At 37.7% G+C, this 16,118-nt stretch overlaps 3 protein-coding genes across 3 annotated transcripts; 1 reads left to right on the top strand and 2 right to left on the bottom strand.

The window, feature by feature from the left end:
- Positions 1 to 3,820: 3,820 nt before the first annotated feature.
- Positions 3,821 to 5,384, bottom strand: pole4 (polymerase (DNA-directed), epsilon 4, accessory subunit). The gene is made up of 4 exons (XM_008335984.3): positions 4,997 to 5,384; positions 4,560 to 4,644; positions 4,273 to 4,314; positions 3,821 to 4,102 (listed from the first exon to the last, which is right to left on the bottom strand). Exons 1-4 carry the CDS (start codon positions 5,240 to 5,242, stop codon positions 4,089 to 4,091), a joined length of 387 nt encoding a protein of 128 aa, XP_008334206.1. The 5' UTR covers positions 5,243 to 5,384; the 3' UTR covers positions 3,821 to 4,088.
- A 463-nt stretch (positions 5,385 to 5,847) lies between these two features.
- LOC103397622 (serine/threonine-protein kinase NIM1) lies at positions 5,848 to 9,582 on the top strand. Its single transcript, XM_025053526.1, has 4 exons — positions 5,848 to 5,869; positions 6,556 to 6,933; positions 7,160 to 7,428; positions 8,095 to 9,582. The coding sequence occupies exons 1-4, from the start codon at positions 5,848 to 5,850 to the stop codon at positions 8,842 to 8,844; spliced, it is 1,419 nt and encodes a 472-aa protein (XP_024909294.1). The 3' UTR covers positions 8,845 to 9,582.
- A 2,200-nt stretch (positions 9,583 to 11,782) lies between these two features.
- Positions 11,783 to 14,171, bottom strand: ccl25b (chemokine (C-C motif) ligand 25b). Its single transcript, XM_008335946.3, has 4 exons — positions 14,023 to 14,171; positions 13,590 to 13,706; positions 12,887 to 13,001; positions 11,783 to 12,431 (listed from the first exon to the last, which is right to left on the bottom strand). The coding sequence occupies exons 2-4, from the start codon at positions 13,651 to 13,653 to the stop codon at positions 12,314 to 12,316; spliced, it is 297 nt and encodes a 98-aa protein (XP_008334168.1). The 5' UTR covers positions 13,654 to 13,706; positions 14,023 to 14,171; the 3' UTR covers positions 11,783 to 12,313.
- Positions 14,172 to 16,118: the final 1,947 nt, after the last annotated feature.

Here is a 16,118-nt window from a genome sequence, read left to right as displayed (position 1 = left end):
GTTAAACTAATGATCGCAATTCATCACCAAACACCAATTCATCACTAAATCACCAAACAATGTATTGTTTTTCTTCTTTGGTTCTTTGGTTTGGTTAAAGTTTAACCAACCAGAGAGAGGATGAAATGTTCTTTTCACCAACTTTGCACCAACTTCCTTCATGTCTTCACCACAAATCTTTACTGGAGTTTTCCTCTTTTTTTTATCATTCCAGTTGATTATGATCTTAACAAACTTTATCAAATATGAATTCCCTCTCTCTCCTCAGCACAGGTCCAGACTCGTAAACCCTGTTCCTATGATCTGTTGTCAATACCATAAGGTAGAGATGTTCAATGTCTCTCCCAGCATAAAGCTAAAGCGTGGCCCATTAATCAAAATCAGTCGTCCAATCATTTCATGGCAAGAGTAATCAATAAAACATCAACAAAAAACAAAAAAAAAACCACATGTGGTGTTCCACAGGGTTCTGTCTCAGAGGTTTATATATTATATTATTATATAGAGGTTACTACTGGCACTAATGTTATATGCATTTACACTATATTTTATAAACATTTTAGCAACACATTTAAAAATTCCATCTTATGTATACACATTTGAATACCGCCTGGCAGTGAATATGTAATTCATTTTTCTTCTCATGGTTTGCCTTATTATACTTCGTCAGTAAAGTGAGTCAGATGTCAAATATGTTGCTAATATGTCTTTTTGGCGCTCCCTGTTGGCTCATGAATCACGTTAAATTGTTACTTTGGTTTTTTTAGATGAAAACCAAAAGAATGAGCTGGAGGCCTGAGAATTTGAGGGACTCTTTATCAGAATCATCATGACATCATGACATCATGACTTGATTATCTGGAAAATTAATGTGGCCTTGATCCGTGGTACAGAAACAAAATAATGAAGATGTCAAAACCAAAAGAATGGTTCATCAAAGTTCTGATTTAGTTTGCCAGATTCACAGATGATGTAACGCTGTAAAGGCATTAACACAACATTTACTGGTGTTTGGAAATCATTAGAACAACTGAGAACAATTGTTTTTATGTCTGCTTTTTGACATTGTCAAACTGAGGAGCGGGGCCCATTTAGTGGGCATGGAGCTATTGCACCCACGAAACAGTCAACAAATAGATTTCAATTTCAATATTTATATTAATTGCTCCCCAGTGAACTGATAATTATACTGAGATTTTATTTCCTTTGATCAAGGAGGAATTACATTGTTTTAAATAAAGTATAGTGGAGATTTGCTGCAATAGCTCTACCTGTCATGGGGGCGCTGTAGTAAAGGTTTTGGGAACCACCTTTTTTTTTTTAGGGTCTATTTATCCAAATTTGGGACAGATAGTTTTTGTCAGAGATGTTTATACTCAGCAGCTCTTTTAGTGCTGAAAGCAAGTGGTTGAACTTTGAACAGTTTGACTGATGCAAGGGGGTGGGAGGGTTGCTTAACACAGATTAGTCTGTGAACTCAGATGATAAATCCCCACACTAACTCTACTCTTTTGAACAAAACAAACCAAAAATGACAATACACTTTTCCATTGACATAAAGAATCGTGTATCTGGCTGCAGCGTGACGCTGAGATAAACTCACCGAAGAAAATGACTAACAACAGAGGTCTTCGATTGTGTAGGTCATAGTCTGTAATCTACAAGGAAAAACCTTTGAGTGCAGCACAAGTATTATGTAATCATTCAAAGGAAATGTCAAGGTTTTTATCTTGACTGAAGAGAGGGATAAATTAAACAGATGACGTTTATTCTTTGCTAAAGTTCATATCCCAGGGTTCAGAACTACGTGGAATACATCTGGCTTTGGATGTTAGCTCTCGTGTTGAACGATGGTGAAACTTCTGTGTTCCTTTGAGTTATGCTTTCTGTTGGTAGTTTTAATAAATAAAAACAGTCTGCTGTTGAATCTTATCAGAAAGATATGCTGGAAAACATATTTCAATTATCTGTAAGAAAAACCAGGATGTGCAGTAGTACGAGAGGTTACAGTAAAGTGGTGCCTGGTGGTTTTTACAGTTTTTATCAGTAGGTAATAACGCATGGTGGAAAAACCCAAGATGTATAAAATTCTGTCACAGAAAAAGATCAGTGAAATAAAATTAGGTAAAATTCAGTTAAATGTCATATTTTGTTTGTACCTGAGGAGAGTCAATGAACATTTAACAACCAGACACCTTCTGGGTTCTTATAGAACTCTGGCTTGTCTGTGATGCAGTCAAACACATTTTTCACCTTTGTCTCTTTGCCGAGGCCGATGGTTGAACACTGAGTCTGGATCCGCTGGAGATTTCTTCTATAATTAATAAATAAACAAACAAACAAATAAAACAATGGAAGATACATTTTAAAAACCCTTAAGGGCAAAAGTGAATCGTCTTCTTTTTTTTTTTTTTACTTTACTGGTACTAAAAAGTGAATCATCTTCTTTTTTTTTTTACTTTACTGGTACTGCTAATATTACGTTTTTAAAAGTCGTTTTTTTCAACATCCATTCCTTGTTACTGTCATACAACAAATTTAAAATCAGTAAACTTCAATCTAATCTAATGAAAAATAATTGCTTATTCCCTATCAAAAAATAACTTGACTGCCCTTGTACCATTTAAAATTAGAATGTTTGTATTCAGAATATTAAATGTTATTCTATTAAATCTTCTTAAAAAGATCAGAGCTCATTAAACTTGGATTTTCTTTGAAAAACATGTTCTGCTTTGGACAAAAAATAATTTCCTAAAAGAATGTCTTTTTGAGGATGAAAATAACAAATGTTATGTCTCCTGACTTGTGATAACGTTGTTATTAGAAATCCTTATTCCTTAGTGCCAGTCAGGAATTCCTCTGTAGGGAGGCGACTGGTACTCCTCTCAAACCAAACATCTGTGCTAAGCACACTGCCAGAAACACTGAACCCAGAAAATCAGCTTTTACACACTCGGACATATATTTTAAAAATCCCCACAGCTAAGATTCAAAAGGCTGTCTGCACGTAGAGTTTAACACGGAGCATTCTGGAAGTGTTTCACAAATTCTTCCTAGAGGAAAAAAAAACATCTGGGGCAGAAGACATTCAGATACATTCCTCTTGCAAACCAACATACTGAGAATTAATTTTTACCTTTATATTTTAGCCTCACCATTTGCATCACACATACAGTATATCTAATTTAAACTGCTCTAAAGGTTGACAAAAAGTACTTATATCAAATTGATTTGCCACCTGTGATCAAACAGCTGCAGGTTAAAGTAAATGCTGATGTGTTTCTGTAACTCATTACAATAATATCTGGACCGCAGGCATCCAAGAATCAGCACCATGGACAGAGATTCTAAACTAACAATAATATTTAATTTAAGGTTTATTGATTCCATATTTGGGAAATTCTTGTTAACAGCAGATTTACTGGCTGCCCCTGGAAGGTGGTGGTTTCTCTCGGAATCAAACTCAGGACTCTCTGCTATCTGCTTCTGAGGCGTGCTAACCGCTACACTATGGAACCAAGAAAAGGTTAAAAAGCCCTGTACAACACCTCGACTGTGCCCCAGTTATGTCTGCAGCTTGTCTCCTCCATGTGGACACTGAAGGTTATACAAATGTTTCACCATAGAGTAACCTGTCCTAATTTTTGTCTCCAAACTACAAAGAAATCCTGCTTCAACTATTTAATAAACAAATATAACCGCTGTAATAAACACAACCCTTTAGAGTAAAATTTAATTAGCTAATTTTTATTAATAGTGCATAGAAACTCTTTAAAATTAAAAATAAATATTTTAGCAAAACTCAGAGAGAAACAGAACATTTAAAAAACTTTAGATTTATTCCATTGTTCCGTCTTATTCAAATATTTACAAAATAATGTACATCACTCATGTATTTAAAGTACAAAAAGAAGTCTTACTGGTACCTTGTGGAAAATTATTTAGAAACAGCATCAGGGGAACTGAGAGACAAATACTGGGTTAGAAAAGTACTGGGCAGTTTTCCATAAATTTGAAGTCTCTGATGGTCAACAGTTCCTTGGGCAGCTGCAAATCTCAGTTTTCCCACTGGTCTCCAAAGGCAGCCTTTAATCAAGTGTGCCTGAAAAAAAAAAAGTATTCAACTACAAGTGACCCAAATTGTAAAGGTTGACAGAGTGTGTTTGTCTATAGAGTCCATGTTGGATCCCACAGAAGAGGCCTACACCGTTTGGCCTCCTGAAACCCACATCCATATTTTTGCATAAATGTATTAACTTTGTTTTTCCTCACCTTCAAGAAATGCAAATTCATCTATGGCCTCGATTGCATTGTCTGTTAAGGATAAAAGAAGAAACAAGTGTTACAAATCTGTCATAAAACAGTCGGTTCAAGGATTTTCTAATCCCTGTGAAGAGAGAAAATGTTAAATACATTCACAACTACAGGCACAAATCAATATATAATTATTATAAAGCACGGACTGTCAAGAACATTGAATCACAGTAATAAGTGATTTCTGAAATCATTCCTAAACCACGGGTAACCTAAACATTAAAGAATACCTGGACACAGCTTACCCAAGTCTTTTCTTTGCAATGTTTTCCTCTTCCCCTGCTGAGCGTAGACCAGGGCATCCTTGGCGATCATCTCAACAAACAACTCCTAGACATGAAAAGAATTTTGATCTGTTATTTGAGACAACACTGTAAAAGAAAACGTCATAAAAGTCATTTGATCTTTTTAGAAGTTCACCAATCAATGTCCTTTGTAATTTTAAGGTTTTCAATCCCGACCTTGTCTAAACGTTTATCGATTGAGTAATCAAGACTATTAAGAACTTCAAGAATGGCACTAGAAATTATCGTTATATTTAATCGTTATGACAATAATAATTATTTGACTTATATCCTTGGCTTTTAGCCCAATGCGATCGACGTAATGTGTTTGTTTTGCCGCAATAAATTACACTTTAACAAGCTTCTTCACTCCAGTACCGTGAAACTAAAATAATTACCGTGGCTTTGGCGATGATGAACACAGACTCCTGGCTGGCTAAGGACACGTCTGGATCGGTTTTCATCAGCGCCTTGATGCGGGCCAGCGGCAGTTTGGAAATACGGCTGTGGCCGCTGTTGACGGCCGTAGCTGGGCCTGCGCTGTGCGGCTGGCTGCTCTCCTCCGTCTCGACCCCGTGGTTCTCCTCCTCACTCCCGCACCGGTCACGGTCGAGCTCCGTGGGTGTGACAGACGTTGTAGCCATGTAAAACGTTAGGCTGATATATTATTACACATTAGCAAAAAAAGCTTATTAGCCGCACCTCGCACATGACAATAACATTAGCGGAGGAAGAGCAGCATGTGTTTCCGCCCTTCCTAACAGGGGACAAGCTGCCAGACGCCCCGCCTCTTTCTTCTCCCGCCAACTAATCCTCGTCTCTGATTGGACGGTACATATTACTGCGCAGCTATAGGCTAGAAGTAACGCCAATCACTACATGTTCTCATGAAGGAGGAAACCCAGCAGTAACTTGTTTCTGATTGGTCACTCAAGAGAACATCGTTTACCAACCAATCAGCACAGATGACGTTGAATCTCATCAATTCAGGACAAAAAAATGTGTGTATATTTGAAAAGCATTTTGGTACAAATAAAATATTGACCAAGAAAATATGTCAGAAGAAGGGTATAAATTAACTTCACAATTGTTTTTTTGTGTGCTATTTTTGTAACGAGTCTTCTATTGAATCTCTTGAGTACTTAACGACCAGTCCAATAATACACTGTTAATAGGATTGTGAGGAGTGAATTAGTGCTGATGAGGCTTCATTGAGTCACAGTCAGGTTCTACTTCCACAGGAAGAGGTATGAAGGACCCACAGAAAGCAGGTAAAATTTAAATCAGCTAAAAAATAGTTCTAGAATGTAGAATATTTACACTTTGTACAGAAAATAATTTAATGACATCACCACATTATCGGTATATTACTGAACAGAATATAATTGCATAAAATAGAACATCTCCTCTGCCGACTTAACATTGTAAAGTGTATTTTATTATAATGGAAAATTTGTCCATTACATTACATTTACACTAAAGTTTTTAAGCTAAATTTCAATGTATTTAGGTTGGATATTTCTCAGATATTACAGTATAAACTTCTTATCTATTTAAATAAATGAATGAACACAATTGTGATAACAATGTCCAACAAGTATAATAAACCTCTTTATGCTTGTTTGAGAAATGGAATTTTTAATTAATATATTTCAAGAGAATAGAATTGAGTCTACAGTTAAGAAAGTGTAAATTGTAAAACAAATTGTAGTTAGTATTTTAAAAATGAAACAAAAAACAGTTCAGACAGCCTGTTTCCTATAAATAGAACCCTGCAGTAAGTACTGACCCACTAATACTGTACTTAAAAGTAGTAATCTTGTGTTGTCTAACAACTGAGCATCTAAATTTAGACAAACAGAGAGGACAGTGCAGTTACAGTAACATAGCAGTAATATATATATATAATATCTTTTTTTAAAATCCAATTTATTTAGCAATAATTATTTGAAGTTAGTTCCAAGTTGTATTTGGAGTTATTTTCTGCTAGTGTTTCTTTTATATGAGCTGCACGTTTTTTTTTCTTTTGAAGCGAACAAGGTGTGGCTGTGGCCGAAGCAAAAAACAGGCAAAAACAACAAAGACGAGGCCACAAAAGTGGGTTCGACGACAAAGCCGCTGACCTCTGCTGGCACCTGTGCCTTACCAAAGCTGACTGAGTCAGAGAGGGAGAGACAGTCACCATTTGAGAGGGTCATCTATGACATGTCCCACAACGAGAAGATTTGCAACGACCTCATGCTTGGTCGAAGGGTCGGCTTTTATGAGCTGCGTGGAGAGATCGGACAGGGGAACTTTTCTACCGTGAGGCTGGGCATCCATGCTTTGACTAAAGGTGAAATAGTCAGATGTTTACACTTGCACTTGAAGTTTATTGCAAGTTGTTATTTTTAATTCCTAAAGGCTGAGAATTGACCTCCACAGCTTCCTTGACCCCTACAGAGAATGTCTTTTTTATTTGTTTGCTGTCACACTTTAGCAACACTCCATCAACCTTCTATTTTAACAGTGCTGTAACAGTGGTATACATCTGTCTAAGCCGCTGCCTTGTTCTGTCTCAGAGAGAGTAGCTGTCAAAATACTGGACAAAACACGTGAAGAGAAGAAGAACCAACCTTCCACCTCTTCAGAGATCGGCTGCATGGAGAAGCTGTGTCACCCCAACATTGTGCGTCTCTATGAGGTGATAGAGACCAGCAGGAAACTCTATCTGGTGATGGAGTACGGCAGCGGTGGAGACCTGTTCTCCCGAATCACCACCAGGGGGAAGTTGAACGACCTGGAAACCAAGCTCGTGTTTGCGCAAGTCATCTCTGCTGTGAAGCACATGGTGAGTCCAGGTGTCACGCTACTGTAGATCTTCATAATCTGCTTGACAGCAGTTGGTCTGTGGATTTATATTCATGATTTACACAGGGTTAACATTGGGGTTTTTAGCAGCCAGTTTAGGCATAAAAATTTGTAATGGGCTTGTACTGACACAGACCCAGTGTTAAGTGTAAGGTTGATGTCATATAAATATGTCTTATTTAAATCAAGGATATTCTATTAGTGACACTTTCTGAGCTCATTTGTTTTATATGTATTATTTGTTTTATATGTTTTATACTGATCAGACAGTATATATTTATAATGTATATGACATAATAAAATCATAAAGTAAAGGGGGGTTAGTTTGTGTAATGTAGCTCAGTTTTTTTTCTCTGAAATGTGGTGATGAAAATTGTCGACTGTTTCCAATTTCACTGCAAAACAAGAACAATTTCTTGTTTACTTGAAAACGAAACAATTAGATATGTTTTAAGAGGAAATTCCACTGCAATGAAACAAGCTGAAAGAAAAGTCCTGTAAAAGTATATTATGAAAAATATTTTGTTTATATTTCCTTAACCTTACAATAGAAAATATAGTCTTCAAATGTATTAAAGACTAACATCTAGTGCAGACGTACACGTATTGACTAATGGAGGCAAGTCTCTTCTGTGTGACACTGCAGCATGACAGCAACATCGTCCACAGGGACCTGAAGGCTGAGAACATATTTTACACCACCAGCTACTGCATCAAGGTCGGGGATTTTGGCTTCAGCACGGAGAGCCGTCCTGGGGAGCTCCTGACTAACTTCTGTGGCTCTCCGCCTTACGCTGCTCCAGAACTGTTCAAAGAGAAAGGCTATGTTGGATTCTATTCAGACATTTGGGCCTTGGGTATTCTCCTGTACTTCATAGCTACAGCCACTCTGCCCTTCTCAGGAGACAACCTTGGACGGCTGAAGCGCTGCATCCTTCAGGGCTCGTACAGTATTCCGTCCTTTGTGCCGGATTCCTGCCAGGCAGTCATTAAAGGCATGCTGCGGCCTGTGCCTGCTGACCGCTCCTCCCTCACACAGATTGTAAACAGTGCCTGGTTGAAGGAGATGGAGTACCCCCAACCATATGTCCTACTGCCTGTATCTCCAGCCCACTTTGTCCAGGCTGGACTGTCCCTCAGTGCAGAAGAGCAGGAGGTGAAGAGTTTGTTTTTAGACTTAGGTATTGTCACATTTCATTTAGAAAACAATCCCTGTTCAGACTGTAGGAGCCCGCTGACGGGGACCTACCGCATCCTGCTCCATCGAGTTCAGAAGAGGAAGTCGGTGGAGGGTGTAGGCTGTTCAGCTCTTCAACCTGAAGTCAATGGTCTGAGGAAGTGGTGTGCAGTGTCCATGGACCAACAGTCTCCCTCTGCTGTCTGTGCTGTTCTGTAATAAAACATAACTGGACAACATGAGGGCCACAGAGACACTTTATCACAAACAGATGTGGACATTTGTTGGTGTTTAACTTCTATTGTGCAATTCACTGACGTGCACCCACACACACCCACACACCCACACACATACACTGAGGCCATGTTTTGAATAGTGGATGCACTGAATGTCATCAAGGACTTGAGTTGTTCACTTGTGTAATTAGCCGTTCCTTTCCGTTCACCGACAGTCTGCGTGAGGGAAACCTTCCATCAGTCACAGCTTTCAGTCCGTCTTAGTGAGAACATGAATATGCTGAACTGAACCAGGGTCACAGTTCATGTCGTCCCAGTGAATCCATGAGAACAGGCTTACTCCAACAGGAACGAAACACGAGACTGTGTGTGCTAAAAACTTGTCATGCCATAAAATCAAATCATGGCCACATGTGGTCAGAGCAGAAGACAGAGGACAAAACATGTCCACAGTTTTTTTTAAATTGATTTTAAACACCTCTTGAGTTCAAACTGATATAATGTTTATATAAAGTGAGAGCACAAAAATGTTTATCATGTTCCTTATGCTTGTATTCAGAGGGCAAGAAATATGTTGGATTTCAAATACTGGAGGACACACTGTCACATTAAAATACATCTCAAACTAAAGGTTTTATTTTGGAACTTTGTTTTAGATCTTCTGGGTGATAAGTGCAATTTTGATTGAAGACCTAAATGGTGATAATTACTTTACACATCAGTAGACTTGAAGACCTAAATGGTGATAATTACTTCACACATCAGTAGACATAACAAGATTATAAACAAACACCTGTACTCTTTGCTACTGTTGCCAAACCTCTGGCTTCTTTCTACTAGGAGCAACGGATCCAACGTTGTTGGACATGTGAATTCCTCTCAGGGTTAGAATGTGTGTGATCCAACTGTCAGTGTTTACATCAGCGTGTACCCATTCTGACAGTGTGAACACGCCTCCTGCTGAGATTCTGATTATCTTTATAATTTACAATAAACACAGAGTCTCTTTAATAAACCGGCTGTTAACTCCAGTGTGTGGACACACTGTGTGGGCAGGGGCAGATAATGAGAGAGACTTGAGTTAGCCTGATAGGAGTCTGAACTTTAGGTATGAACCACAAACTCCTCCAGTGTTATCTGATGTGAATGTCTGTGCTTTAGGGTTGATGTGGGCAATTTCTGAACAGCTGGATGCATTTCTTTTAGAGTTTATACAGCGTCAATGTTTGCTTGCTTTTCCAGTAACAAACAGGGCACCACGGGCTAAACATGTTTGTTTGTTTTGACCAAAGTAAATTATTTATAATCAGGCGATCAAAGGTTTAATGATTAAATGGCACAAGTTTGACATTGTGGTCACCACTCAGAGCATAAAGTGTAACAGTGCCTATAATTTCTTTGTTTTATTTAAATGGAAAAATGCATTTTTTTACACCACATACAAACTATGTATTCAAATGGTGATCAAATAAGGCCCAGACACAACATCCGAGTGGCCCAATCTGCAGTTAAATTACAATTAGTGGATAAAGAGAAATTTCTACAGTAGGACAGATGTGTTACCCACAATACACCAATGCTCTGTCTTCTCTGTCCCTGTTTCATTAATTTAAGAAAGTGGGCTTTATTTTCAGTGTATAAACACTGAAATTATATTTCGAGCTGTGAAAACTATGTTCAATATAATGGAAGTTTCCACTTTGTCTTTTAAACAAAATGAATGACAATTATTTATTTAAGTGAATCTGTTCTACAGTTCATTAAATAAAGATTTTCTCTGTTTGTGGCACATAACAAATACACACGGAGCAAGAGAGTTATGTTGTAGCACTGGAAAAGAATAACGTTTTGAATACACACTTTCAAAGGTTTGTCCTCCAAGAATTTCAATGTGTTAAAGAGTGTTTTGCTTTTGAATTGGGTTGAAGAATATAAGTCACTTTTACAGGGAGGTCAGTTAGTGCCTCCTCCCACAGCAGAGGTAGTAAAGCAGACCAGTGGCACCACATGATGGATGATCAGCGTTATCTGCAGACTTAAAATGACATATGGACCAGGTTTGGGATGAGCTCAACAGAGGCTGGGAGCAAAACAACACTACAAAGAAGTTAAACAAAGTGTTGAAACAAATATCTTATATCCAAAAAATGCCTGGAGATGTTGAAGAAAACCATCCCATGATCAAAAACATACCCTCCACAGTTGGCCAAGCTATTATCCTTGTTCTTCACACCAAAGAACATCAACAAAGAACTAATGATCCCCAGAAAGCAGCAGTTGATCATCTTCATGGTTCAGTGGCTGAGAACAGTGAATTATAAAAAACTGTAACCATCCAGAAAACTGTTTGGATGTTCCTTTTTTCAGTCTAACTTCTGAGCTCCTCCCTGTTTTAATACTCTTGTTTAACTAATCTCTGGTTATTTGTGTATATATATATATATATATAATAAACCATAGCATATATATTATAAACCACTGAGTCAACACGAGGCCTTGGAGCAGCCAGGTGGACTGACAACAACAGTGTAAGCAACTTGTAAATCCAATGTTTAAGGTGTTATCAAGATATATGAACAAATACACAGAACTTCAGTTGTAATTCTGTGAGGAGTAGCTCTTTATCATTCCCTTTGAGATAATTATCTTGAAGTCCAGACTGAAGTGTTCCAGACCAGAAACATTGATGGAGGATGTCCAAACCTCCATGTGAGCCAAGTATAACGTCGTACATAGAAGTAGTGTGATTGTGTTTTTCAAACTTTCCCTGGTCCAGGACTGTTTTCCAGCCCCCCCCCCATTGATCAAAAGAAATCAAATTGCAGTTTCTCCATCTGTCGCACAAATTAAAAAATAATTTATATATTTTTTTGCCTTGTTGTCTTTTGTTAACCGCTGCAGAAGACAGTTACAGAAGACCATTTTATTTAAGTTGCCTCTTTATTTTTACACAAATTACTGTTTATATGAAAAAGCAAAAATATGAAAATGTATTTTGTAAAAAAAAACAAAAAACAGTTTACTGGCATAAAGTCCATTCATACACTCTGCTAAATACTACGTACATTACAAAGCTGCCTAATAGTGGTCCATTACTAGAGTGGGCTGCGTTTAATGAATACCATGTGAGCAATGTAAAACATATAGTTCTTATATATTTATTATAGCCAGACTGCACATACCTTTGGCTAAATGGTACTGTGTAGTTATTCTTTACGTTAACTGCCTATACGATATGCTTGGTATGTCAGGAAACAGCTAATCTGGTCAAATGTAATCCATCTGGTCTAGGGGGATATATGATCCTGACCGGGAGGTGAAGGAGTCACTCTCCCTCCTCATCCTTCCTTCCACTCCTCTTTCTCTCTAGACAATATTTTATGATGAGGAATTAACATAGTTACCTAAATTACCTGGTGAGCATAAAGGAGTTTATTGTGGAAACGTTTTACTCAGTTCTTTGGGTTTCTGCTGTCCACTGCTGCCATCAGTTCCTGGACCCATGCTTCCTGTGGATTGGCGCAGATAGTCTTCTGTTTCACATGGGAAGGCTTTTTCTTAATCAGGAACCTGCAAATACAAGGATTTTAAGAAGATTTTAGGGCTTTTAGATCAGTGGTTTTCAACCTCAGGGTCGGGACTCCACATATGAATTCAAATGAGGTCTCCTGAAATGTTTAATTGATAAAGAAAATACTGTTTTAAATTTTTTAAATTTATATCTAATATATATATATATTTGATTTATTTTTTTAAATTATGATTAAAAACCTCTCGGGGTCGCCAGACATTTGTGATGTCAAAATGAGGTCACAAGCTAAAAAAATGTCAGGAACCAGTGATTTAAATATAGTAGTTAGCAGGGTGGAAGTGCAGGTGGAACTTTGTAACAATCACTTCTCGGGGTGTTTTTATCTTTTATCTTGTTATTTATCTTGTGTATTTTGCTTTTTCCAAATTACAGGAGTTTAAACAATCTTGCACAGTACAGGCCAACGATGAGAAACATAACATTCATCACTTACACAACGGCACTGATGTGGCAATCACCGTCTGTTTCCTGCATCCTGTAACTTTCGATTCTTTTTCCCTTTATTTTCATTGGTTTTACATGCCCAAGACAGCAGTTACCGTAGAACTCTGTAAAAAAAAAAAAAAAAACAACAAAAAAAACATGAAGCTATAGTGTAAGCCAAAGATGAATTATCTCGACATGTCTCCATGGGACAGCACTGCGGACTCTGGATGGGGTCCAAATAATTACAACTTAGTTTAACTTTGTCACAGATCCATTTTTTTGTCGGCCTTCAACAGGAAAAGAAAAAGACTTCATCTTTTGTAAGGAAGGTCCATGAGTAGATTCACATTTCTACAGCTAAGCATCATTAGACAGATAAAAAACAACTCCAAAATAAATATTTTTGTAGCAATGACAGCAATGATTACCAACTCCAAAAAAAAAAAAAAAGAAAACTAAAAAAATGTCATTTAACCTTATTTAACTTTATATTAAACTAATTTATTTTATATTTTATAACTTTATTTATATTTTAGTTTTATTTAACTAAAATTCCATTTAATCTATATATATTCTAAAAAGTTATAGCTGTAAATAATCAAATTAATAAATGACAACTTTGTGTACATCACCACCTTTTTAAAACTAGAGCTAACAAGTTCCAGTTCTAAATTAGAGCATCACAGTTCTGTATGACTTATCTCTCTTACCTTGTGCCAGACTCAGGGACATGCAGGTAAGAAGCAAGAGGAAGAAAAGAGCTTGAAACTTCATGGTCGTCGTCGTTGCTGCTGCTGCTGCTGCTGCTGCTGTCCTCGTATGGCACACTGCAGAGAAACAAACAGTCAGTAAATCAACAGGACAACAAACATCAGCCCGACTGTGTCGTTCACCCCTGGTTTTTAAAACCCTGTCTGGTTCACATCTGTGAGGAGCTGTTTCATCTCAGACACTTGGAATGCTGTCCAAATCAGGTTTGTGATAAATTCAGCTTGCTGCTCGTTTTCACTTATTTAAGTATCAAATTAAAGTAAACACTGAGGTTAGATTCTCTATGCATGTACACAATACAAATGTCTGAAAGACTATGAATTATCAGCTGGGAACCGTTCAGTTAGCATGCGGAGAAACAGACCTACTCACATTCAAGATTTCTCAAGAAGTTCTGGTGAGAAAACCAAACCTGTATCCAGCACAGCTCGGTTTGGCTCTTATAGTACACACTGAACCAGCCCACCCCCCCAACATGAACGCCTCCTTTACCACACCCCCCACCTTCTCTGGCATGTCAAAACGCACTTTTACAATTGCTGAGTTGAAGTATGATACCTCCAGTTCCCACAGGGCAAAATCCTACAGCTCTTCAGCACCGGTACCTTCTGAGTACATTTAAAATCCTACCACAATCCTATCCTAACCACAAAACATATATATAAATATATATATTATATATATATATATATGTGTGTGTGTGTATGTACATATGTATATATATGTATATATTTATATATATATATAAAGAACCATACATATATATAAATCACTGAGAGTTGACGTTTGTTAATGAATGTATTTATTTCTACATCTTTTCATCAACACCACAAAAAAACGCTGTTTTCCATGTATTATTAGTAAAGATAATAAGACATTATCAAAAACAACTCATCTAATTTGCGTGGCTGATGATTATTATCATTTAAGGTACTAAAACTATTCCAGTAAGTGGAAAACGTAGCTGCTGGAATTTCCTGCCATTCAGGAGTAAACTTGGCAACTGATGATGGTTGACAAGGTCAGGCTCACAGGGTGAGTTTTGGTTGGTCTCAGCAGTCCTGAATGGGACTGGGGTCAGGACTTCATGGGATCATTTTTCCTGTCCATGTTTTAGAAAAACATTCTTCAGTAACATTATAAGAGCTTTGTGTTTGACGGCTGTGTTCCTGTGAAACGAAACAAAAGAATGGAGCTACTCTCCAATGTTAACCCCAGGACAGTGTTTATAATTTCTGTAAATAAGAGTGAATGCGTAATATTAAGACGCTCAATACTTCAGAATTGTGTTGCACAATTATTACGCTAAAAGCAAAGTAAAAAAGGAGACGCCTTCTGGTCGCTCTGCAGCACTAATCTGGCTGGGATTAAGATGGTGAGGGGAAGCACACATGTCATTTTTAAAATTCTCTTTCTCTTTCTTTAATTCAGCAACAACACACATAGATGGATTGTTTTACACCTTTATGGCAACAGTCGTAGCACAGTGCTATAAAGAACATTTTTCTGAATAATCCGATACTCTCACTGTGCATCACCATAAAATAGTTACTGTCCTATGACAGAGGCAGCTAACAAACTCAGTCGTTATCTTTTTCCTGTTCTTGTGTCTTGTGCATTCTTAGCAATGTAATATATATATGTATTCATCTCAAATATACAGAAATTAAAGGTCAACACAGATGTAAAGATGGATACAGGGCTGCCCCTAGTCAAATGGGGGCCCTAAGCAATTCTTCGGGGGCCCTAAGCATTTTCAACTGGGGCCCCTCATCCGACGAACCCAACCCATCCCTCTGTCCCTTTTGTGGATTTTCATAAAAGCACACATTTCAATTCTATCAACTCTCTTTGTTACCAGCTGGCGGTCATGAATTAGATTCACAGTAGGTGGCGACGGTAAGCTACATATATTACTAAGCAGTGATCAATGTTGAAATATGAGTACAACAGCATCTGCAACATCAGTGAATATGACCGACATATCAGTATGCCATGTAGATGAGGTAAATTAATTATGGGCTGTGTCGGATACAATTAATGTCTGTTTAACACAGAGAATGGTGAGGTAAACACTATTTGGAGAAAGGAGGAAGACAGGATGACTTCTAAAGGAGGTCTCATATCAGCTAAGGTGGGATGTATCCTGTCAGGAAATGTAACCTGAAGAAGATAAGAAATGATAAGATGGTGCCAAAGGAGGGTGGTTGTTGGCAGCATTGGCTGTTAGTTTGTAGGATGAGAGTTGGGACAATGAAGAGGAAGAGAGTGAAGGCAGCGCCAAGAAATGAATGGCAGAACATTGAAGGAAAATAAATCCTGTACTTTTCTCGAGAAAGAGTTTCAACAATGTAGGATAGTGGGGAATTACCACAACACTCAGAACAAACACATGAACATGTCGGAGAGCCAAGAACAAATGGTAAATCAAACAGGATGTTGAGGATGAAGCTGCCAAAAAGAAGAGA

The sequence above is a fragment of the Cynoglossus semilaevis genome, chromosome 2 (assembly GCF_000523025.1).
Source record: "Cynoglossus semilaevis isolate Cse_v1.0 chromosome 2, Cse_v1.0, whole genome shotgun sequence".
Classification (NCBI taxonomy): domain Eukaryota; kingdom Metazoa; phylum Chordata; class Actinopteri; order Pleuronectiformes; family Cynoglossidae; genus Cynoglossus; species Cynoglossus semilaevis.
Note: the sequence above shows the minus strand (reverse complement) of the source record. Positions and strands in the feature narration are given on the sequence as shown.

Coding starts and splice junctions, on each gene's coding strand:
- pole4 (XM_008335984.3), bottom strand. CDS start 5,242: ATGGCTACAACGTCTGTCACACCCACGGAGCTCGACCGTGACCGGTGC. Junction 4,645..4,996: donor TCATCATCGCCAAAGCCACG/GTAATTATTTTA, acceptor TTTCATGTCTAG/GAGTTGTTTGTTGAGATGAT. Junction 4,315..4,559: donor ATTGCAAAGAAAAGACTTGG/GTAAGCTGTGTC, acceptor TATCCTTAACAG/ACAATGCAATCGAGGCCATA.
- LOC103397622 (XM_025053526.1), top strand. CDS start 5,848: ATGAAGGACCCACAGAAAGCAG. Junction 5,870..6,555: donor GAAGGACCCACAGAAAGCAG/GTAAAATTTAAA, acceptor ATTTGAAGTTAG/TTCCAAGTTGTATTTGGAGT. Junction 7,429..8,094: donor TCTCTGCTGTGAAGCACATG/GTGAGTCCAGGT, acceptor GTGACACTGCAG/CATGACAGCAACATCGTCCA.
- ccl25b (XM_008335946.3), bottom strand. CDS start 13,653: ATGAAGTTTCAAGCTCTTTTCTTCCTCTTGCTTCTTACCTGCATGTCC. Junction 13,002..13,589: donor GTCCCTGAGTCTGGCACAAG/GTAAGAGAGATA, acceptor TTTTTTTTACAG/AGTTCTACGGTAACTGCTGT. Junction 12,432..12,886: donor TGCCACATCAGTGCCGTTGT/GTAAGTGATGAA, acceptor TTGTATTTGCAG/GTTCCTGATTAAGAAAAAGC.